General features: G+C 41.3%; 1 protein-coding gene across 1 annotated transcript; it reads left to right on the forward strand.

The window, feature by feature from the left end:
• The first annotated feature begins 4617 nt into the window (after positions 1-4617).
• Positions 4618-25468, forward strand: MEX3C (mex-3 RNA binding family member C). Its single transcript, XM_047086248.1, has 2 exons — positions 4618-5365; positions 22434-25468. The coding sequence occupies exons 1-2, from the start codon at positions 4618-4620 to the stop codon at positions 23657-23659; spliced, it is 1974 nt and encodes a 657-aa protein (XP_046942204.1). The 3' UTR covers positions 23660-25468.
• The last annotated feature ends 342 nt before the right edge of the window (positions 25469-25810 follow it).

Raw genomic sequence — 25810 nt, forward strand, 5'->3', positions numbered from 1 at the left:
TCGACTATGGGAATGGTGGTAAAAATCCAGAAAGATAGATGGATTTGAGGTAAAACCCACAGGACTTGATCTTTACAGGGCATGCAGGTTAAGGGGAGGTCAAGAATGTCTACCAGGCTTTTGGTCAGAGGAACTGAGTAGATAGTGGTGATTTTGAGTATGAAGCTAAAAAGTGGCTTTTCACTGAGATTTCAGTTTAGGAAGTGGAGCTTAAATTGGGGTCGAACTTGAATTGCCAAGTGGAGACATCGATAGAACTCAATGGAGAGGTCAGGAATCTGGAAATTGTCAACAAGGTAACAGAAATCTTGGGAATGGATAAGATTTTAGGTGGAGAGTATGGAGTAAGCAGAATGCAGCCTGAGACAGATCCTGGATGACTTACCCAAGGGAGTGATACGGACACGGAGCCTGCAGAAGACAACGAGGCAGGACTATGGAAGCAGGAAGGGAAGCAGAAGGCAGACCAAGAGACAAAGTGCTTTTAAGGAGCAGTCAGCGGTGTCAAATCCTGCCGTGGAAAGGTTAAGCTGAGGAAGAATAAACAGTGCTCATTGAATTCAGGGACAGGGTGAGGATAATTTCAAGGAAACCACAAGAGCCCATGGGTGCACAGCAGTGTGCGGTGGAGAAGAACAGACAGGGACGCCTCGGTGGCTCAGTCAGTTAAGCATCTGACCTCAGCTCACATCATGATCTCATGGTTGGTGAGTTCGAGCCCCATGTCGGGCTGTGTGCTGACAGTTTGGAGCCTGGAGCCTGCTTCAGATTCTGTGTCTCCCTCTCTCCCTTCCCCTCCCCTGCTCATGCTCTCTCTCTCAAAAATAAACATTTTTTTTTTAATTAAAAAAAAAAAACAGACAACTGTTGGAGCAGTGGATTTGGAGAAAAAAGAGTGGTGACAGGAAGGGGGATGCCATCAAGGAACACTTCTTGTTTGTTAATGTAGGAAAGATTTAAATGTGTTTAGGTAACAATTTTGAGCACTTGGAAGAATGACTGACCAGAGCGTGGAAGGCCTGGAATTTCAGGTAGGAGACTTGGCTCCTAGGCGATTAGGAGCCATTTCAAGCACTAGGACATAGTCATTGTCATGCTCTAAAAGACTTATTTTGGGGCTGGGTACTGCCACTCCCACGGGACGTCCTATCCTAAAGAAACTTATCCTGCCTTAAAATGAAGCAGATGTTTAGTTTTGGGTCCTAGATGAGGGTCTCAGTGGCATCTTTCAGTGTGCTTTTGTGGGCACTTTTGAGGCAGTCTTTAAGGAATTGCTGCAAAATTGCTGTCTAATAATCTGCGTTCTTGCCAGGGCCAACATCTTTGTTAAGCTTTGCTTAGTGTACAGTTGTTCCAACCTTAAAATCATTATAATTAGATAGGTTTAAAAGGCTAGTTCAGCAGTCAGCCTGTGAGTTGATAAAATGTAGCCAATTCTGTCCTTCACCTTTTGTCCTGAGATCCTTAAAGCAACTCTTCTGCCCCAGTGTATCAACCCACCTCATAAAGGCAGCAGAGGATTGAAAGAGAAACCCTACTCAGGGACAAATTAGTGTGTTGTGTGGCTGGGATAGAAAGGATTGGGTTGTTAAGTGAACTTAAATGAAAGAATCCCAAGCATATATTTAGAGCAGAAGCAAATCTTAAATTTGCTTCCTAAACAAAATTTAATACAAGACAAATTTAGACCCAAATGGGAAGGTCCGTGAGCTTCAATATCGCCTACCTTGTTCATAAATCACGATATTGATCAAGTATAAATTAATGCATGAATGCATACATTTGTGTATGGGAACTTAATGAAACCTCATTTATTACGTGAGAATGAAGCAGAAAGCAATTTTTATATTATGAACACCTAAGTTAAACCATTTAGCATTTTAAAAAATCTTAGCTGAGTGGACCTTCCCTGTATGAATCTATTCTTCACATCTCTCCCTCTCAGAAGAAAACTGTTTGGCAGAGGATCACTCCCGCTTTTGCTTTGGGTCCTTGGGAAGAGAACTTAGGACCCAGGCATGAGCATTACATGACAACTCATGGAAAGAGGTGGTGAAAGGAACTTCCGAGAATTTCATTTGTACTTCTACATATTTTCTGCCAATGAACAACGTATTCTGGGAGTGGCCACTGCATATTTCGATTTTCACCCTTGATGAGATTTGCTTTGCTAGATGACCTACCCTTCAAATAATGATTATTGTTTAAACTGAAATATCAGACAGCAAATATACAGTATTTGTATATTCTATTAAGTAAATGTTGAGTTATACGAGCTATTCACTGGTATATTATTAAGATGTTGTGAAATAATATGTCCTTGGGGCATATCTCACAAAGGGTGTAGGTGTAATAAATCAGTGAAAATTGTACCTAATTGGGAAGGTAGGGGAGAAAAAGATCACTTTTCAGTACAGTTAATAGCAAATTCCTTCTGTAAACCCAAAACCACACCCTAGATTAGTGTTCTCAACCCTGGCTGAGCTTCAGAAGAACCTGTGTGGCTTTTTAAAAACATGTCCACTCCAGATCTAGTAAATCCCAATACCCAGAGTTTGCCTCTCCCCGCTCTGCATTTATCTTTTTTTAAAGCCCTTCTTGACTTTGATGTACATCCAGGGGTGAAATCACTGCTCCAGAGCTCTCTTAGATCTACAAATAAATTGTTACAGAAGCAACATACAGAATATGAAGTCTAGGGAAACCTTGGAGTAACAGGGAAGTTTTATTCTTAGCTAAAATTCTCTAGGCCTTTGATTGGAGGGGTGGGGTAAATTAGAGTAAGGATTGTGCAGATAACTGTAAGGGATCAAACAAGAGAAAGAGAAGACATAGTTTATAGCTTTCTCTTGTACTGGCTTTGGAACATTCTAGACAACTTAGAAGAGTAGGTGCTCAATTAAAATTCATTCATAAGATCTGAGTTTGAAGCAAGATATCATAAATAAATCCAATGTAGAAAGGGTCCCAAGTTATAATTCAAAAATCAAGAGGTCCAGAGGTCCTTGTACTTAGTACTTAAAATATGACTAATGTGAAGCGAACTGAACTGAGGTATGCTAAGTGTATGCAAGAGTAAAATACACACCATTTTCAATGACTGAAAAAACTATAAAACAATTCACTAATAATTTTATATCGATTGTATGTTGAAATGACATTTTAAACACTGAATCAAGTCTACTATTTCTTCTCATTTTTTCTAATGGGGCCACTAGAAACCTTAAAATTACACTATGTTGCTCACATTATATCTCTTAGGGCAACGTGGGTTAAGATTGACCTGGGGAGACCCAACTGGTACCTGGGGTAGGGGTGGGGGTTATGGCATGGCCTAAGATGCTGGAAAGTAATAGACTTCGTTTTTAACAAGCCATTTAAGAATAAACCTCTTAGAAAAGGTAGCACGGTCCGGAATCACCCGGGCCATACCGTGGGAAGACGCTCTCGTCTAGGAGGAGGAAACAATGACTTCTTAATTTCCTTGAAAAGCCCCAAAGATCGAAAGTTCGGCCCATCAAGGCTCCCGCAGTAACCCAGCGGCCTCCTGGCACTGGAAGCCTGGCCAGCCAGGCGTGGGAGGGCCCTGCCCGGAGGGAGGAGCGCTCCCGGGTCGCTCAGGGAAGGCCCAGAAGCCACGCGGCTCAGCAAACCACCCCCACGGCTGGATAGGAGGACACTTCACTGGCCCCTCCTCCGATGACTCTCCCTAGGCCCTTACCCTGAAAGAAGGTAATCTCGTTCTCAACCCGGGGAAACAACGCCCACCGTGCCCACGACTACCCCACTCCAAGGCCGCTCACACAGTGCCCTAAAAGACCCGACCCTTGTGGGCAAGTGGGACGAGGAGAAAGGAAGAAACCTAGCTGTGCGCTGCAGCTGCACGCGCCTGCGCGAAAACCCCTGCTCGGCCCCAGTTTCAGCCTGTTACAGCGCCTTCGCCCCTCCTACTTTCCCCGCCCCCTCCTGGGTACGTCACAATGAGTGACGTGTAAAGCGAACAATCACAGTCCCTCTCCTCGTGAGCCAGTAGGGACAGGGGAGGGAGGGGAGGGGGGAGGGGAGAGGACGGAAGGAAAAGGCTTCGGGGACTGGCTTGTCCCGGTCACCCAATCAGAGAGCTCTGGGGAGGAGTGGGGCGGGGCCCGAGAAGAGGGTGGGGAGTGGGGCTAGGGAAAGGCATTAGAAGGCTGCGGGGAGCAGCGGGCGGGCTCCCAGAGATTAAAAGCAGCCAATCAGAGCTCGCCGGCTTCTTTCGGAGAGCGGCGTGGGGCGTCGCCGCCGCCGCGCGCGCCGGGGGCTGGTTAAGGCCATGAAACAAAAGAAACCCTGAGAGGGGAGCCGCTGCCACCTCCAGCAGCCCGCCCCGCTGCCGTCCCCACCCACCCACCTAGTTACCTACCTCTGCCTCCTTCCTCTGCCCCTCCACCCCGCCCTCTCCAGTCTCCGGGCGGCCCTGGCGCTCCTCGGCCCGGGTCGCCAGCCCCGCCGCCTCCCCAGAGGAAAGGTGTTTGCGCGCTGAGCAGGGCCCGAGCCCTGTCCGCCATGGGGCTCGCCGCCCGCCGCGCCTGACCCGGCCGCTGCCGCCGCCGCCGCCATTGACAGCGCGCCGCCGCGATGCCGAGCGGCAGCTCCGCGGCCCTGGCCCTGGCGGCGGCCCCGGCCCCCCTGCCGCAGCCGCCGCCGCCGCCGCCGCTGCCGCCGCCCGCGGGCGGCCCGGAGCTGGAGGGGGACGGGCTCCTGCTGAGGGAGCGCCTGGCCGCGCTAGGCCTCGAAGACCCCAGCCCGGCGGAGCCCGGCACCCCGGCGCTTCGGGCCGCGGCGGCGGCGGCGCAGGGCCAGGCCCGGCGGGCGGCGGGGCTGTCTCCGGAGGAGCGGGCTCCGCCCGGCCGGCCCGGGGCCCCGGAGGCGGCCGAGCTGGAGCTGGAGGAGGACGAGGAGGAGGAGGAGGGGGAGGAAGCGGAGCTGGACGGAGACTTGCTGGAGGAGGAGGAGCTGGAGGAGGCAGAGGAGGAGGACCGACAGTCGCTGCTGCTGCTGTCGCCGCCCGCGACCGCCACCTCCCAGACCCAGCCGATCCCGGGCGGGTCCCTGGGGTCGGTGCTGCTGCCCGCCGCCGGCTTCGATGCCCGGGAGGCGGCCGCGGCGGCCGCGGCGGCGGGGGTGCTCTACGGAGGGGACGATGCCCAGGGCATGATGGCGGCGATGCTGTCCCACGCCTACGGCCCCGGCGGCTGCGGGGCGGCGGCGGCGGCCGCCCTAAACGGGGAGCAGGCGGCCCTGCTCCGGAGGAAGAGCGTCAACACCACCGAGTGCGTCCCGGTGCCCAGCTCCGAGCATGTCGCCGAGATTGTCGGTCGCCAGGGTGAGTGCGGCGGGGAGGAGGGGAGTCCAGCTGGGCATGGCCCCGGGCGTGGGTGGGGGAGCCGAAAGAGGCGAGCTCCCGGCTGCTACATTGAACCCGGCGAGTCCCCCAAATCCATCGCGAAGGGGTCTGCGAGGAACCGTGGGTAGATAAGATGAGAAGGTGGGTCACCTTGCGAAAACCCACGGTATTCCGCTCGTTTTGCATGGTGAAAGGTGTTAAGTTTCTCGAGGCACCCAATCCGGTGGTGTTCACTTAACTCGGGCTGTATTCGTGGAACACCAGGCTGGCGTGGCACCAAAAACCTCAGTGAGGTGGTAAAAGGTCGGGTCGGTGGTGGATTCGGTGTTGTGCACGGAAAGCTGCGAGATTGCAAGTTTGCGCAGCCGACAGTACCCAGCTCACCTTAGGGAGCAGCTTGTTCAGACGAAGAAATTGACAGGAATGGAGGCTTTGTACGAGAGCTCAGTCGAGAGGGAAGGGGATGTTCAAGTGGTGGGTAATGCCATCACCCCCCTCCACCCCTCCGCTATTCAGAAACTTAGCTTTTGAAGAGCAGCCTAACTCTGTTGATCTTTTTGTATTCCCTTTGATACATTTTAACTCTCGAAATGCCACATTGGCTGTCTTTTAGAACTACTCTAGTGGACACGATGAAGAGAAAATGGACACTAAGGTAATTGAGTTAAGGAACTCTATGCGATTATACAGTTTTCAGTAAATTCTCTTCACTTGCCAGCACACCAGCACTGCAGACAGACTCCTCCCACATTGTTCAGACAAAGGACCTATGTCTCAGATTCCAGGAGTAGATTTGTGAAGGTGGGGGAAGGGGATGCCCAGAGTACCTCTGTAACCGACATTTTTAGGGAAGGTCCTCTGCTCTTTAGTATAGCTTCCCCCCAGCCCCTCCCCTTCAATACTAAAGGAGTAAATACTACCCCAGCTGCCTTATTTCAATATAGCTTAGCCTGGTTGATGCATGTCTCTTTACTGTTAGTTTGAGAGCATTGTTGGGGTCAAATAAAGAGAAATAATGGCGCTGCTGCTTAAATGATCTCATCTTTCCCAAGTGGTCTAAAGTACACATAAATAAGAGGTCTGTGGAAATGGTGGTTTCAAATGTCAGAGTTGGCTCATTTCTTACCTCTCGGATTTTAATAAGAAAAACCCGTCTGAAATCTGGATAAAGGAGATAGCTTATTTCAGACTGCCTGATGACTAGTACTTTAAAGGCACTGTTCGAAGCTGGTACCATTCAATTGAGAATTTATTCCTATAGTTTGGTAAATAAGATTCAGATGCCTTGTTTTTGTTTTGTTTTGTCTTGTTTGGATGGGCTTGGGGGGCTTTTTTGTTCTTTGTTTTGCCATACTTAAGATACTAATCTAGGAGAGCGCTGTTTCACCTTACATAGAATAAAACTGTAACATCTCAATTTATAAATCCAAAATGAGTTGGCCATTCAATTAAGTACATCAAGGAATTGCTATGTTTCAAGCTTCTGTTTTGCCAGGTGAGGGTTTATGGCAGTTGGGAATGTGAGGTTGATTCAGACAAACTTGCTGCCCTTAAACTAGGAGTCTAATAAACAGTGGAATGGCACTAAACTAACATGTCGTTTAATGGCACTCACTCTAGTGAGTGTGTGACAAACAGACATGGCTTGTGAGAACATCAACCCTGTAGGGACTTGAAGAATGGATAGGACTTAAATGGAGATGAAGAAGGAGGACTGAGGAACAATGTGAGGAAAGGTGTGGAGGAATGATCTCTTAAGTATGATTAGAAAGTTTTGGGGGTTTTGTTTTTGTTTTTGTTTTTGTTTTTGATACTTGGGGTCTTAAAAGGAGTGTGGCGAAAAGAGGCTGGGAAGGTGTCTATTCAGGCCAAAGTACGAAAAACTAAATGCTATACTAGGATTGCACTGCCTGAGCACAAGTTGCTTCAGTGTGCTTACAGTTTAGGATAACAAAAGAAAAGAACATTTACGTTATTTGCCAGTTTGACTAAGGACAAGATAATGATATCTTTTGTATATTTAGTTAAATACAAACTTTTGTCCTTTTCTATATTTAAAGCACGAAAAAATGATCCCTAATTGCACAGACTGTTGTCTTTATACAAATCCATTATTTAAAAGTAAACTGAATTCATTCTGAGTTTTTATTTTGTACCATCTCCTGAATTACAGCAAATGAGATAAAATCTTTAGTTTTTCTGGGCTGTGCTCATTGGTTAATAAGGAAATGTGGTTCTATTTATGTCTTAGGACATGGAGACAAATTGCTGACTATTCTCTTGCACTTAATATTTCCCAGAGCTGACAGTCCTGTTAAAAGGATGTCATCATCCGCTATCTTATCTTAAGAGCAGAAAGTCTTGTCCCCCTTTTCCTGTTCTGAACCATGCACCTAGTGGATCATTGACCCCTTCCCCATCTCCACCTGGCAGCCAGCACCATAACCAAACCTGTAAAGTGTGTTCCCACTCCCACCAGGAACAAGGCAACTTCTAATGTTTGCATCCTTCTATAGGGTGGTAATTTCTCTTTTCTCCAAGCGAATAAATGGGGCAAATCACTTAATTTACTTGTCTGCTTTGGATGAACTAAACTTTCATTCTTAAGGATTATCCATTCTTGCCATTTTGTTCATTACCTAAAGTCGTAATTTTCTGTTTGTCATCTCTTAATTGGTTTTGGAAATAAATATGACACAGATGGAGACATTTCTGACTTCAGCTCTGAAGCAAAGGGTAGGACAAATGGAATTCTGAGTCATATAGACTAGAACTCATGTAGATGGCCTCTGGTTCCAGTATCTTTAAAAAAAAAAAACAACCCACTGCTTTTGATAGTGATGAAAGTTGTCAGTGTTGACCTCATATTTGCACTCCCATATTTGCAAATGTTAAATTGGCCCCATTTTTTTAAGATTTGCATCTCATATTGAAACCAACAATACTGTAAAATAAAGCCATGAGCTAAATAAAGGGGCTTTTTGATAAGCACTGAAGTTTTAGAATATGGGCTAGAGATTAAACCTGACAATAGACTTGGGGAGCCTGGGTGGCTCAGTCAGTTAAGTGTCTGACTCTTGAAAGATTTAGGCTCAGGTCATGATCTCACACAGTTTGTGGGATCAAGCCCCACATCAGGCTCCATGCTGACAGTGCAGAGCCTGCTTGGCCTTCTCTCTCTCCGTTTCTTTCTGCCCCTCCCCCCGTTCGTGTGTGTGTGTGTGTGTGTGTGTGTGTGCGCGCGCGCGCGCGCGTGCCTGTGTGTTTGTGTCTCAAAAATAAATGAAGTAAACTTAAAAAAAAAAAACCTGACAACAGACTTAAACTTTTGTTGAACATAGTATCCACAAGACACATTCGCAGTGGTTAATATGAGGTTTAATGTACAGCCATTGATGTCCAGTTAGGTTAAAAAGTGAGTTAAAATAAACTCTATACCCATTCTTAACTACATTATAAGTAAATATTGAATGTCATATATTCAGTTGTCTTAGAAATTTGTAACATAGGGGGTGTATGTTACTGTTTAAGCTTAACATGGGTCTTCATCTATTTTCAATAGTGACTTTATATGTATGTTGTTCTCTTGCCTCATAGCCTGGAAGAGTTGTCTCCAGCTTTTTTTGATTGTACATCCTGTCAAAAAAATTAATCTTGTACTTCCAAAGTTTGTATATTTATGTATGAATGATATGTATCTGATATATACTATAAAAACATGTAAAAAATTTAAAGAATGAGGTAACAGTGGAAATTGGAGTTCTATTTTTTTTGTGTCTACACTCTAGTGGGCTCTGTACCTTTGGCTGTCACTGAGCTAGAACCCTTCGGACATTGTTTTCTTCTTTATTGAGCCACTCTGTCTCCACTGATTTCCCAGTGGTTATTTGTGTGGTCACTTTTAAAATAATGAATATGTTACATTGTTTCAATATCTCATAAACACATCCTTGTGACAATTTTCCCCATTCTATTAGGGTAGAACCACTCTTAAGTTTTAACATAATTGAAATAAGGTATATGCTTATTTGTGTATGTTTGTTCAAAAGAAAAAGAGAAACTTAGGTCATGCCATACATAAATTCCCTATTCAAGAAGAAATACACATTTCTTGAGGAGGAACTGTTTCAGAACAACGCTAAAGTACATTATCTTTTTCTTTTATGGAGTAGGGGGGATTATTGGCCATCTCTTTGCCAGGTACCATAATCCTTCTAGGCCGTTATCCCCATTTTATGGGTGTAGAAACTGAAGCTCCAAGAGATAACTTGCTCCAAGAAAAAAAAGTGGAACTTGGATTTAGACCAGTTTGTTTGACATCAAAGATTAAGTTGCTGCCTCTGTATTCAAGCATCCTGCTCAGGAAGGTTAATGATATTTGAGTTAATTTCTTCCCTAATCTTTGGGATACTGTATTTCTAGTATAGATAACTTCAAATATCCTCACTCTCCAAATTAATTTACTTAATAAAATTTTGATGTCTCTGCTACCCAGAAGGCACAGTTATCATTCTAATATTCTCCTTCTCATATGCCTAACTAAAAATTCACTGTTATTTATAGTTCAGAAAGTTAATTTGTGTTATATACCTGCTAGCTTTACAAAGCTTATATTGTAACTTCTAGGCTTTAAAATTTAAATTTAGTTGATAATAGTTTGTTAGCTCTGGGACCATTGGGAAAGGTTCAATTATTGTTTTGCAAATGGGTGGGGAATCTACTGCCTTTTCTTCCTGGCTCATTCAGCTAATGAACTATTTGGATTCACTAGGAGGAAATGGAAAATAAGGTGGTAATACAAGGGTGTATTTTCTACCCCCTGGTTACCAACAATCTAAAAATGATCCAGGGAGTCAAGTATACGGGAACTGTTACTCTGTTAGAGATTCCTGTTTAGGAAAATTTTCAACAAAGTTTATGGGTTGGAATTCTATGTAGCTCTTCTTATATCTTAAGTTTTCAAGGAAAGATAGTATTTAGTTATAAGATAGTGCTTAATATTTTGTGGATTTGGTTTTGAATGAATTTGATATTTGTACAGATTGAAAGATTTGATACTTTTGCCTTAAACCGAATACAAAAATGTTCAGAATATATGTTTTAATATAAAAAACTACCCAAATTCCCTCAACAGTCTCTGCTCAGCTGTGGTATATTGGAAAGAGTCTACAATCAGAAATTAAAATTTCTAAATTTGATTACTCTGTTCCAGTAACTCACTTTGTGATCTTGGACAAGTCACTTAAGCTCCCTAGGCTTCAGATACCTCTTCAGCTGGATGTAACCTTATCGATAATACCTCTAGAAACTGAATGATACAAATAAATGGAAACACATGAAAGTTTAAGCAATAAGTACATACTGTTTTTGTTGAGTTAAATCTGAAATTAAGTCGAACCGCTTTTTAATCTCATTTACCTTTATTGGCTTTAGCAGTTTCACACATTATATTCTTCTAACGTGTAACAACTAGAACCATCTGATGTCTGAATGCCTCTGGCTACACGGCACTTCTGTCTGGATAGATTTGAATTATGTTGTGATGACAACGAACCCCAGCATCTCAGTATTAAAACAATAAAGGGTAATTTCTTATTCGCAGGGGCTCTGCTCATTTCAGTTATTCAGGGACACGGGCCAGTGCAGTGGCCACCATCTCAAGTGTTAGCTGGTCTTCCCATGTGCCAGCGGAATAAGAGACAGTAGCATAGGACATGCTGGTCTTTAAATGTTAGACCCGGAAGTAGTAATTACATCTCCTGTTTTGTTAATCAGAGTAAGTCATGGGGCCACACCTAACTTCAAGTAGGTAAGAAGGTCCATTACAACCATGTGCCCACAGAAGAGAGCCAGAATATTACTGAACAGCTATAGTGACCACCACAGTATTATTTTATGATGAAAGGGATTGTTACAGAATTTTTAATGTAATTTAGGCCATGTAGAATTTTTGAAGTTGAACTCCAAATGAAAAAATAAGTAACAATGTTCATAAGAGACTAAATAGGTAAGTGTATTTGCAGTTTAAAACCTCCTTTAGGAAACTCCAGGTAGATTATGGAAGATCTATTTTAAAACCCCATTGATCTTCAGGTAATTCCAAAGTGATAGTTTTTTATTATTATTATTATTATTATTATTATTATTATTATTATTAAACTACATCTTAATACCTCCCAGATGGCTTTTAGACCATAATTTCTGAGTTTACTTTTAACTTTTTTCCCCATGCCACCATTAGGTACCATATGGACATTTTTAAAGATTAAATATGATATTTAAGCTTTTAAAATAATTTTCTAGTATTAGTATTACCAAGTCCAACTATGCTACATTGAATATATGCACAGCCTAGTGCCATTTGGACAGTTCGAGTCTTTATTCTATGATTGAGCACTGCATAACATTAGAACCTCTTCCGTGCCAGTGTTTGGGATTTAAGAACAATTCATGTGGGCATGGTTTGTTGCCTTTGTCCAGTAAGCAAAAATTACAATTCATTATATGCAGAGAATCCTGATTTGACTACAAATAAAGTACCATGGAATAATAAGATTGGCCTTGAAATTATAAAGACAGTCCTTTAATGAAAACTGCAGGTGTAGTTCAAGATTAGCGTGAAGTAGTTGATCTTTTGGACACCATTGGAGGAGTGTAGGGAGGGAATAGTTCCAAACAACTAAAAAATTTCCCAGAAGGGTTGCTATTATTAACAGTATTTACATTTCAGGCTGACCTTTTTATTACTGTCCCTTTTTCCTTACCACTCATCTTCCCTTTGACATACCTTCTCCCTTGCCATCAGTACCATTTTAATGTACTGTAGGAAAGGACATTGGAACTTGGGAGTTTAGAAAAAAACTTGTTAAAGACTTGGTTTCACCATTTGTTGCCTGTAACCTTGGACAAATCACTTAACCTTACTGAGCATTTCTTGTGGGAAAAAAACCTGTTCCAATGACTTGTTCTTCCTGGCCCCTTCCATCCCCCACTTGTTGTTGGGATCAAGTTTGAGAAGATGTCATTAGTACAGATTCATAGCACAATTGAAAGTACAGACATAATAAATTATATATGAGGCAGGGTAAAGTTTATAAATCTTCTGCTAGATTTGTACTCTGAGCACATACTACGTTGAAACTGAAAATTGTCACTTTAGTAAGTTTTTCCCAGGGTATACCACTAACTAAATGGTCCACAGTATATTTTTTTTTTAAAGTTTACAAATGAATCTGATTATTATATGGTACCCAAATAGAAGTAATTCTAAGGTTTCTATTAACATCTTCTAAAGCGCATGATCCTAATTTTAAAATCCCCAGTTAGGAGAATTGTTCTAGCTTTCTTCTCTAATTTACACCCTTATCTAGGTGTTTCAGCTTTGGTGAAAGGCTAAATATGAGCCTTTTTTTTTTTATTAAGTAGTTCTCTTGTCTAAGTGAAAAAAGAAGGGGAATTTTAGATTTTGTTTAACTCCTTCTTAAGAATCTACTAGAAAAATAAGTTAGGTTGAGAGAATGGTGTATTTTAGGAGTTATTAGTTCATAATTTTGGGCAATTCTAGGCTTCGGTTTTCTTCATGTATAAAATGAGGTTGAATTAGATTATTTCTTAGTGCTCTCACATTCTGATTTTTGTCCAAAAAGAGTCCCTGCAATCATGCAAAAGTATACCAGATTTCAGATTCCCAGTTAGGTTGACTTCAACATATCCCCTCCAAGTTCAGTAAAGTTGATAATATTTCAGCATGCTTTATATAATCAAAATGTTAAGTTTTATCTTCAGGAGATAAATCCTTTAAGTGTTTTCAACTTCCTATAGAAAATTGATTCAAAGTCAAACAGCTTTTTTTTTTTTTAATTATAAACCTTCAAGTGTGTGAGACAGTGTATCGTCTCATTTGATCCATTCTTATTCCCACCATACAGATAAGGAAACAGATCTATGGGGATATAAGTAACTTACCCAGGGTCTCAATCTCATGGAATTGGAGACTTAAACACTGCTATCTCAGTAAGTGGTAGAACAAGCAGACAAAAAGCTCAGCAAAGATACAGAAGGTTTGAATACTGTCTACAATATAAGAAGAGAGACTGATATCTGTACATGAACATGTGTAAACATCAGATCATTCTGGTGCTTGAAACTGATACAAGTCAGTGAGAGCAGCACTGAATCTTGGTCATCTTTGCATCCTTGATAAAGTACCCAAAGCAAGGTAGATGCTTGTGATGTTTATTGTGTTTAACTGGATTGTTGGATTAGACTTGCCATTTTACTATTCCTGTTTTAATTTCCATATTGTAGTAATTGGGGTTTTCTTCCCTCTTGCTTTTATCCCCAACCCTTTATGTAAGGAGCCAGTCAACCTGAACTTAATTTGGAGCTTTGTTTTATGGCCAGTAGCAACCTTCTTGATTTAAAGCATTAAAAGTCAATAATAACAAAACTAAAATCACAATAATAAAGCTGTTTGAAGTGCTGACAGAATGATATCTACAGTGAGACTGTATTCACAAAAAATTTGAGGATTTTGACTAGAAGAGCTACAAGGACACTTCACTTGAACTCTAGAAAGGAAAGCATTTATGATACTGCGCATTTATGAATAGTTTGCATTGCTGATCTAAACAATGTAACTGTTGGGTTAAGTTAGTATGCGTAAGAAACACTCTCTTATTGGGATTTAGCTGATGATATCCATCAGTCTTTGAAAACATAATACCGAAATTGAGTTCCGGTAAAGTTAAAGGAGCTTTTGAATAGTGTGTCTGGACTATCCCTCAAGGAATAGGATCCCCTCTTAATTCTAATGTATCATGAAACATGAAATAATATGTTCCTCCGGTGCTTTTAGAAAAAAATAGTATGGAGTCATAAGAGGCATGTGGGGTTGTTAAGACAACGTGGGTTTGAGATCTGACTTTCCCGCTGGGAGATCTTGAGCAGTTCAGGTTCTTTCCTGCCCTTCTTAAAGCACTGGTATGATGATTAAATGGGAATAAATCTAGACAAGTTTGGAAAACTGAAAAGTGTGCTACAGATTTTTATTTTATCATTATTATTTCAGGAAATACTTGAAGAGTGGTTGGGCATGGTTGGGTAGTCTTGTAAGTTACCCTTTACTGGGGAGCCAGGGTGGGGTCAGTAGGTTAGGCGTCTGACTTCAGCTCAGGTCATGATCTCACAGTTCATTTCATGGGTTCGAGCCCCGCATCAGGCTCAATGCTCTTAGCAGAGCCCACTTCAGATCTTCTGTCCTCTTCTCTCTCTGCCCCTCCCTCCCGAGTCACATATGTGTGTGCTCTTTCTCTCTCAAAAATAAATACTTAAAAAAAAAGTTACCCTTTACAGAGCCACCTACTTGAAAAACAGGCATTGTAATAAGCATTTTTAATACATGATTTCATTTAATCCTTGTAAGAACCAAGTGAGAAAAGTATCTTTAATCGTAGTTCCTCACCCATGAAGGAAAGATAAAGGTTTACTGACCTGCTAAAGTTCACAAAGCTGGTTAGTGATCATCCGAAGTCAATGTTCCCAACCATTATTACTCAACCTACTTTTCCTTGAGGAAAGGAAGAAAAGATATATGTGTATGAAATAAGGTAGTATCTGATTGTCCCAAGTTCTTTTACAACTTTAAAAAAGAAACAGTGACTTTTTCCTAGGAGAAGAGGGACTTGGTCAAAAATGTAAGCATCAGAAAGGACCTAGAGGTTGAATGACCTGACATTGAAACCAGGAGTAGAAACGGGGTGGGGGGGGGGGGGGGAGAAACTGGTGATAGACTTAAGACCCAGGCCTTCAGATGATCAGTATTTTGCTTCTTACATTGTTTCCTTTAAACTATGCCTTGGAAGATTCATATGTGGTAGCAGTAATAATGAGTCTGCACCTTTACTAATAGCACCTTGTACTATTTTGAGTTCATAGAGCCAGCCTTCACATGTACAGCCTCATCTTCCAAACGGCCATGGTTGTTACTCAGAAGCTATAAGGTGTGGAGCAGAAGTACTATGGGTTTTCCACATTATTTAGGGAAGTATCTGAGCAGAGACAGAAGAGGAACAGGAGGAACAGGGCATGTTTAGGAGATGATAAAGTCTAGAAGAAGCTGGGTTATGGCTACTCGATGGGAGAGAAGTGGGGGAGGGGGGCAGCGGGTGGTTTTAATGTCAGGCCAAGGAGTTCTAATTTTCTCAAAGGTAAAAGAGCTACTCACAGAGTTTCATTCCCCCTCCTCATCTGTGTGTCTGTCTATCTGTCTATCTCTTTATAAATGTTTATTTGTTCTGAGAGAGAGTGAGAGCCTGCAAACAAGGGAGGGGCAGAGAGAGAGAGAATGAGAATCCCAAGCAGGCTCAGCACTGTCAATGCAGAGCCACCCAACTGAGCCATACAGGCGCCCTACCACCACCACGACTTATTTAAAGTGTGTGTGTGTGTGTGTGTGTGTGTGTACTACACCGATATCCTAGTAGGATTCTTTTCCCTTAAAACAACACTCTTGGGGAGAAGTTTTGAATAAAGGTACATGCCAAGGATGACCCAAAGTGGATATATACACATAATGCAATTTTGGTGTTTAGCTTTCTCAAGTCACCTTAAGTTAAGGTGTATGTAGCTAATTTATGAAGTGAATGGAAAATACAATGAACTTCTAGAAAACAAAATACTCTGTGAAAAATCAGCAACAGTTCACATAACATTTGGGGCTTGATTCTTTAAAAGAAGAAGAAGAAGAAGAAGAAGAAGAAGAAGAAGAAGAAGAAGAAGAAGAAGAAAAGAAAAAAAAATGGGCATGTGGTGGCTCAGTAGGTTAAGTGTCCAACTCTGTTGATTTCGGCTCAGGTCATGATCTCACAGTTCCTGAGATCAAGCCCCTCGTGGAGCCCTCTTGGGATTCTCTCTCTGTCCCTCCCCCACGTGCACGTTTATGCTCTCTCTCTCTCTCCCTCCCTCCCTTCCTCCCTCCTACTCCCTCTCTCTCATAATAACTAAACATTAAAAAAAAAAAAAAAGATTCTTTGCCCCTACAAGATGGAATTTAAACCCCTTGCTGTCATTGAAGATGTGTCCACCTTTCACTGTGTGTGGTAACTTTGGTAGCATTAGAAATCTAAGGCAGATAGTAAGCAGAATTAAAGAACAGAAAAAGATTTCTGGATTGAGCCTTCCATTTTCCTTCCAGCTTCTAGAGTCCACCTACAGTGTCGTGCCAGAAGGCCTCCATAGGCAGTTCCCAGTGGGGACTGTTGGCTTGTTCGCAGGCTATCCAGAGCACATCACATCTCTCTACTACTTTCAGTTAAACTTTTCTTCGATAACCCCCACCCCACCCCCAGTAAAAGAACATTTGGCATTGCAGCCCTTCTTACACATGTTGTACTGAAATATTTGGAACATGTTGAGTTTTGTTATTGTTTTTAATTTTAATTGTTGTTTTTAATGTTGATTACAGCCTATTAAATTGATACTGCAACCCCAGGTTTGAGAAACCCCGAACATCCATCGTTTCAGCTCTTTTCCTTCCTTTTAACTCCTCTCCCAGCAATGAGAGAGAGACGGGTCCCTCTTAACTGCTGAGGCCTCTGGCAGGAGAGGTTCTCTTTACTCTGCAGAAGCAAGGCGGGACCGGACCTCTGCTCACCAGGGAGCAAGAAGGCCATGAATCTGGCCACAGCTCCAGGGTTTTGAGGCAAACCCAGCCCCAGCCAAGTGATATAGATAGAAAGGGGAAATGAGTTCGTATACTAGGGCTAGATTGGAGACTTTTTCATGTGGGGGATTTACTTCCAAATCAAAACAGAATTACAACTATAAAACTTTGTGCTATCCTAGTTCTTAACATTCTACACATTCTACATCTACACGTTCTACATCTACACATTCTGGTACAAAGCTTGACATCTGTTCTTTTTATCAGTAGCTGTAAGAAGACCATAGTTAGATCTCACGTCTTAGAATTAAAAAGCCTTGTTCAGATTTCAGGTTATGAAATCATTTACCCTGCAGTTCATACAATTTAAAATAATGTCACTACTAGCCAAAAGTCTAATGAATATATATGCTAAGTCCAGTAAAATGTGTCATTTCTTTATATTTTAAAAAACTTTTCTGGTTTAATCATACTTCTTGGAAAAAACTAATGCATTTGTACGGTTCAAAATTATTAAAATAATAAAGAGTGTGGAGGAAAATTAAGGCTCCCTTCTACCCTGTCCCCCTAAGTGAACCAGTTTTATGACTGCATTGTATTCCATTATATAGCTGTACTGGCCTCATGCTAATATAATTAAGTAATATAATACAAAGGTCATTTTATACCTGTGCAAGTATTTCTGCAGGATCAGTTCTATGAGTGGGACTGTAGGGGCAGAAGGATCCATGCAGTTGTAATTTTGATAAATAATACAAACTGCCCTTGGGCAGTTCATACTCCCAGCAACTAAATATAAAGGTCCTTTTCCCTGTTCTTAGTAGCACTGTTTTTGATACTTGTTTTGATATTTGATATTCTTATAGGTGGAAAAAGACCCTTCAGTTCACATGGAAATGGGAATTTTCATGTTTCGTAGCCATTTGTAGATTTCCTTTTCTGTGAACAGTTTCTTTTATTTTTTTAAATTAGGTTTTGGTGTTCTGATACGTAGGGCAGGTATATGTATGTATGTAAGAGAGAGAAATTAGCCATTTGTGATATAAGTTGTAAATAATTATTTCTTTAAATTATTTTTGGTGACTTTTGCCATGCAGCAGATTTTTTAAGTGTAATCTAATTTATCTGTACTTTTATGGCCTCTGAATTTTATGCCACTCTGAGATTATAAATTCTTCAATGATTTTTTAAATATCTTAGACTTTGCAAATAGAAACTTAATCTAAAATACTCTAAAAACCTTTGACCTCCTTCACCTATAAAATAATAAAACAAGTTTGTTTTTTCTTTAGTTTGTGTTGCCTATTTAGAAGTCTCCCTAGTCAGATTGTCCCCAACTTTGGTGTGTGTGTGTGTGTGTATATACATATATATATATTCATTCCTAGAAATCATGTGTTGGTTGTTTGAACCTCAGTGTATATGTTCCTATAGAAACAACATTATGATTGATGAGGTTTCCTGTAGTCCTAATCCAAATTGAGGCTATTGTGTTAAAACTGTCTTAGAAAATTTAGGAGAGAGAAGAAATACATTCTTTTATTTTTGTTGGCAGTGGCTTAGAGGGGCTGGGCTTTGCTACCTTCCCATTACCTCCTCTGACCTGGAAGACCTAAATAAGTACACAGTCCTTTGGGGCAGGATAGGCCTATCTGACTCCCCTATCTCAGAAGTGGTCCCCACTCAAAATATTTGTCTTCAGTCCTCCAGAGCCAGTTATTAAACACCTCTTTGTTAGTACCGGCCTTAGGCCAGATAGCATTCTGGGTACCTTTAGGCATATTTTTATCCTACTAGGTATTAAAAAGTGTTGTATCATGCGACTGATGGTTGCTTCTAGTCTCAAAAGTATTTATTTGGAGAAGTTTACTTAATTCAATTTTCTAGTGGTCAGTATTAGTAAGGATTGAGAGAAACTAACCTCAAATTCTTTGGTTATTTCTCTCTTTGTCCTTAATAGAAATTCCCAGTGTTTTTCTGCAGGATGAACAGGACCCTCTTTGTTAGAAATGTGATTCCAGCAGACTGCCTTCTTGTTAAATTGTAGCCCAGAGTATCTGAATAATAACAATAACTCCCCTGGATGTATAATGTGAACAGTTAGTTATTTGTTCACATCACAGCCTTTTAGAATTTCTTAGATAGCTCTCCATCAGTCACATATTGGCCAATGGAAAGTGCTCTCGGTTCACAGCCCTAAGCAACATCTTTTGTGCTGAAAGAGGGAGTCTTCTGAAGATTCAGTCTATATAAAAAAATAGATATGGAAGTTTTATTGCTCGTGTCTTCTAATTCACTCTCTATTGTGGAGCAAAAGCAGTAGCATTGCCTTATAGTCAAAAGTAACACTATCAACTCAATCTTCTTGTAGTTCTCACTATCAACTCAATCTTCTTGTAGTTCTTTATAAATGTAAATTTACAGCAGCACTATTTATTCATTCATCCATTCATTTGAGAGAGAGAGAGCATGTACAAGCAAGGGAGAGGGGCAGAGGGAGAGAGAGAATCCCAAGCAGGCTCCGTGCCCAGCACAGAGCCCAATGCGGGACTTCATCCCACAACCGTGAAATCATGACCTGAGCCAAAATCAAGAGTTCAACGCTTAACCGACCAAGCCACCTAGGCACCCCTACAGCAGCAGTCTTTGTAGTTAAAACTTTCGAGTTTTACAGTAGCATAAATTCAACTCATTGAAGTAATTTCTTGATTGCCCCCAAGCCACCTCCTCCCCTTGACCCTTCTTACCTTATCCAGTTACTGCACTAAATGCTTTCCTTGCAGTTTTGCTTTTAGCCCCTCCCTGCCAAATCTTCTCAAATGAATATCTTTGAATTAATCTTGACTCTCAAAGTGTTTTTATGATAGGCACCTAGGATCCAGCAGTGAGAAAACAAGCCATTTCTTTGTAAGTTTTACAGTTTGTTGAAAGGGGGAATAGGTGTGGGTTAAGTTCCAAAAATCCAATGGTAGGTTGAAGAAAGTTGTGTTGCATATGTTACAATTGAAGTTAGCATAATCAGTTCCCTTCAACAAAGTTGCGTTAGCAATGTGGGGCTAGAAGATGAAAGTCTTGAAAAGCTCAGCAAAAAACAACCTTACATTCAAAGCAATATGTATAAGAAAGGCCCAGTGTTTATAAAGGAAACAAATCTTTGTTTCAACACGTGCTGTATGGGCGCCCTAAAGGTATATACTTCTAGTCAACCATCCAGTGGTTTGGGAATGCTTATGCTTAGAAGGGTACACAAAGAAGTCCTGAGGGATAGGAACCTTTGTAGAGGTTGAGGCATCTAAACTAAAATATGAAGGCCAGCAGGAATTAAAAAGCAAGCAGAGGTGGGAGTAAAGAGGCAAGGACAAAGGAACATTCTAGTCACAGAAGCAAGGGAGCATGGGTAAGGAGTTTAATACGATAAGAGCACACTGCAGAGTTACAGAAGTGAGGAAGGAGAAAAAGCAAGTGGTAAAGAGATAGATCTAGAGAGAGGTAATCGGTTCCCAGGTAAAGAGGAGCCTTGTGTGCCAAATTGCTTGGACTTTATCCTTGTGGTAAAAGGGAGCCATTAAAGCACTTTATGCAAAGAAGTGATCATGTGATCTGTGCTTTATTTAGAAACCATCATTTGATTAAAATGAATATAGCCAATGGGTTGGAGTGAGGTGGGACTGGAGGCAGGGAGACTTGGGGGAGGAGGAGCTTTTACAGTTAGCAGGTTAGAAATGATATATGTAAAGACTCAGTTTGTATGTGTTATGAATTCATTGGGGGCAAAAAAGGGAGGAAAGATTTAAGAAAAAGACCACCCCCAAAGTGTGACATGTGTCTTTAAGAGCACCTGGCCTCAGGGTACCTGGGTTTCTCAGCCAGTGACTCTTGATTTTTGTCTCAGGTCATGATCCCAAGGGTCAAGCCCCGCCCGCGTCAGGGTCTGTGTAGAGCATGGAGCCTGCTTGGGATTCTCTTTCCCTCTTTCTCTCTCCCTCTCTCCCCTATTTGCACGATCTCGCGGTATGTGAGTTCGAGCCCCACGTCGGGCTCTGTGCTGACGGCTCAGAGCCTGCAGCCTGTTTCAGATTCTGTGTCTCCCTCTCTCTCTGCCCCTCCCCCGTTCATGCTCTGTCTCTCTCTGTCCCAAAAATAAATAAACGTTGAAAAAAAATTAAAAAAAAAAAAAAAGAATTAATGGATTGTCATGTATGTGCATCTCCGATATTTTAACTTAAATGCATTTAGGATTTGGGGCCAAAACCTTTCATTTGAGAGTGGGTCTGCCAATCTGAGTAGTCTTTTAATAAAATCCATCCAGTGCCCATATTCCATACAATTTCCAATATGTTTCTTTTGAATTTAGCAAGAACTTTACAGTGAGTGCAGCATCATTCTGTGTTAGTTTTTTACCCCAGGCCTTTACAGTCATCTCACTCATGCATAATTCACCCTTCTCTTCTTTAAGGTACATATATTTATTGAGACTTTCAAAAATAATCATCTTAATTTTCATACAAGTACAGTGTCTTTTTGCATTCATGTTTCACTGGTTTTTGTGTCATAGTTAATTGAGTTAGTGCTTGCGTACAACTAGAATAAGCAGTTATGGGGATACCTTACTTAGTAAGCCTCACATTCAACTGATGGCAGCAGATGTGAGACAGCCTTTGGGCCATGAGCATTTTGCTCATCAGGTGAGTTTACAGAGGAAAGAGTAATGTTAAAAGATGACAATTAAGTGGAAAGCTGTTAAAGAACTTCTGTTTTATAGTATAGTTGTATGAAATTTGAGATTCTCGACTGACAAAAAGACCATAGATTTTAAGTTAGACTGGGTTTAACCGTTTTCCTGAGCTTCATTTTCCTTATCAATAAAAGTGTAATAATCAAGTTCTTAGGGTTCTTGTATAGATTGAATGAGACAGTAGATGGTCAGTGTCTTACATATGCATTAGTGGTTTTTTCTTTGCCACCAACATCCTGCAAGCGAGCTAATTATTACCGTTCTGAAAGTCAGACCTGCTTGTGGTCTAGCTTGCCTGTACAGAGGATTTCGTGCATCATTTGCAGTGACTGATAACAAGGGAAAGGAAACAATTAGCATGACTTCTAAGATCTCCTGGTAGAGGCACCGCCTCTTCCTAAGTGAAAGACCAGGTCACAAGTATACCGGAGGACCAGGGAGCATTTGTGGAGTTAGGAAAGCTTTCTCATCTAGTGATAAGTTTTTATGATGAAGAAAAACTAAAATTAAAACAACAACAGCAACAACAACAACAAAAACGCAGCTGTCCAGAAGCAGACATTTGGCTTGCACGGAGCTTTCTGTGATTTGTCTTTATCAATATCATTGACATAAATGTTGATTCTTATGAAATATGTTCTTTCTAACAGGTTGTAAAATTAAAGCACTGAGAGCCAAGACAAACACATATATCAAGACACCTGTTCGTGGTGAGGAGCCCATTTTTGTTGTCACTGGACGGAAAGAAGATGTTGCCATGGCCAAAAGAGAGATTCTCTCAGCTGCAGAGCACTTCTCCATGATTCGTGCATCTCGAAACAAAAATGGCCCTGCCCTGGGAGGATTGTCGTGTAGTCCAAATCTGCCCGGTCAAACCACCGTTCAAGTGAGGGTCCCCTATCGTGTCGTGGGATTGGTAGTTGGACCGAAAGGAGCAACTATTAAAAGAATTCAGCAGCAGACCCACACATACATAGTAACTCCAAGCAGAGATAAGGAGCCTGTCTTTGAAGTGACAGGGATGCCCGAAAATGTCGACCGAGCGCGAGAAGAAATAGAAATGCATATTGCCATGCGTACAGGAAACTATATTGAGCTCAACGAAGAGAATGATTTCCATTACAACGGTACCGACGTAAGCTTTGAAGGTGGCACTCTTGGCTCCGCGTGGCTCTCCTCCAATCCGGTTCCTCCTAGCCGCGCAAGAATGATCTCCAATTACCGAAACGATAGTTCCAGTTCTCTGGGAAGCGGCTCCACAGATTCCTACTTTGGAAGCAATAGGCTGGCTGACTTTAGTCCAACGAGCCCATTTAGCACAGGGAACTTTTGGTTTGGAGATACACTACCATCTGTAGGCTCAGAAGATCTTGCGGTTGATTCTCCTGCCTTTGACTCTTTACCAACATCTGCTCAAACTATCTGGACCCCCTTTGAACCAGTTAACCCACTCTCTGGCTTTGGGAGTGATCCTTCTGGTAACATGAAGACTCAGCGTAGAGGAAGTCAGCCATCTACTCCTCGTCTGTCTCCTACGTTTCCCGAGAGCATTGAACACCCACTTGCTCGGAGGGTTAGGAGCGACCCACCTAGTACAGGCAACCATGTCGGCCTTCCAATATACATCCCTGCTTTTTCTAATGGTACCAATAGTTACTCTTCTTCCAATGGTGGTTCCACCTCTAGCTCACCTCCAGAATCGAGACGAAAGCACGATTGTGTGATTTGCTTTGAGAATGAAGTTATTGCTGCCCTAGTTCCATGTGGCCACAACCTCTTCTGCATGGAATGTGCCAACAAGATCTGTGAAAAGAGAACGCCATCATGTCCAGTTTGCCAGACAGCTGTTACTCAGGCAATCCAGATTCACTCTTAACTATATATATATACATAAATACTATATCTCTATATGGACTCGTAAAGGCATGGGTATAATGGTACCCCCAGTAAACTTCCTAATGAATTCTTATGACTGTTATCAGGCTTTATTGGGATTAGGCTAAAGTTGTTAGTAAACTTATAAAAGGCTGCTATGGTAACACTAAACCTAAGTGGTCTCTTGTCTATTAGTTTGGTTTGAATTATTAATACTATCCTGTAGACCCAGAGACATAGCTTGTATAAGAATTGCTAAAACTGAAGTTCAGCTTGGCTGAGTGAAGATAATCATAGGTTGTGTGGCCTATGAGAAAAGTATATACGTCTAGATTTCAAAACAGTGGGTCCCAAAGCCTAACCACATTAAGAGTTTATGGAGGGTACTTGGCATTACAGATGATTCAGACACTTCCAGTGCTGCCTTCTTTACACTGCCAGTTTTGACAAAACAGGTTCGTTTTTTATTTTACAACAACTTATGCCTAATTCTGCAGGATTGCAAGTAACTTTTTAATGCATTGTGATTACTTATTGGTAATAATAGGGCTGATGGCAGTTTACTCGATCACTGGTTATAATTTGGGACAAAAACTGCTACATTGACCTTCATCTCGCCCAGAATGCTCACGGCTGGTATGATCATTGGATCAGGAATGCAATTGTGTCGATTGTGAATTCCTACCCATTGCCTCCCTCGGTGAATGTGGAAATGACCACCTGGGTTTTCCCATTTCGGGAAGGGCTTTGGGATGCACCTATATTGGCTAATAATTGAGGATGCGAACATTCCATTCATTAGTCTGATCAAGCTGTTGATTAATTTTTAGACTATAGATCAAAATGTGAAACATTTTATGTTCAATCCATATTTGTCTTGCACATTATAAATATATTTTTATTTTTTAGTAATTTAGGGGAGGGGAGGGAGAGAGGGATAATAATGCCCTTAGCATAATTTACAAAAGCAGCTGTGATGACCTTCAATCAGTTTACTTCATTTCAAAACTATTTCCAATCACGAGGAAAGATTTCTTTAAGATACACTTTTACATTTCACCTGTGGATGTCTGTAACTTCATCCTCAGTATGTTCCCAAATCTGTGCTGGCATTGAAAGGACAAAAACAATATACTGGTGGGTTTTTCTACTAATTATTTTTTGAAGCATTATTTTCCCAACACAAAAGAGCTTTTTTTCTCAATATAACAAAAATTGAAAATCCTATGTGTATTGAATAGTAAATAGACAAATTTTATTTTTTATTTCCACTTGAAGAGTTACATTTCGTATAAAAGTTTACAAATAACGGTTTTTATTTTGATTTTTTCAGTATAAAAATTGCCTTGATGGCATATTATGATGTAATGCTAACTGCTTGTAGGATAGTTAAATGTCAGTATTGAAACCTAATCTTTAGCTGCCGTCTTGTAGATACGAACGAATGTTCACCAAGCATGTATTTTGTATTTTGTTGCATCGTACACTGCAACTAATAAGCCAAGGAATCGACATATATTAGGTGCGTGTACTGTTTCTAAAAACCACAAACTAAGAATGATAAATTATCAATATAGTTTAGTATTTGCTAATTTTACTACACTCTTTTGTTATGTATATGTAGGGAAGTCATAGGGATTATAAATTCAATTTGAGTAAAGTTTAAAACCATATATTTTATGATAAAGGGCCTTTAACTTAAGATGGCCAAAGCACTGATATTATATATTTGCTGTAAAGAGAATTATAAGAGTTTTATTTTTCTGATATTAAAAGTTACTTAATAAAGACTTGTTTCCATTAACTTGAATGTATTCTCCCTGGTGTTTTTCATGCCATCATTAGTTTAGACTGGAGGATAGCCATTTACCAAAACTGAACATGTCTGTTACAGAACTGCCCCTCTCACACGCCAGCTACCTGTGTTCCTTCTTGCAGTGGTTTTTGTTAGTGTGTTCTTAGTGTTAAATGTGTCACTTAGGCTCCTACCCAAATTTAGCTTTTCCCTTAAATGAGTGTTACATTATAGTAAAATTAGAGATTTAGCTAGTGTTAGATTGGTTGCTTGTTCGTGTAGTTGACCACAAGTACATTAGACAAAACAGTAAATGACTTTTTATACACTGACGTTAACTAAAATCCTGAATCCATT

Source organism: Lynx rufus, unplaced genomic scaffold (genome assembly GCF_022079265.1).
Source record: "Lynx rufus isolate CCGP_SWC_20201006 ecotype Redwood Valley unplaced genomic scaffold, mLynRuf1.p SCAF_20, whole genome shotgun sequence".
NCBI lineage: Eukaryota > Metazoa > Chordata > Mammalia > Carnivora > Felidae > Lynx > Lynx rufus.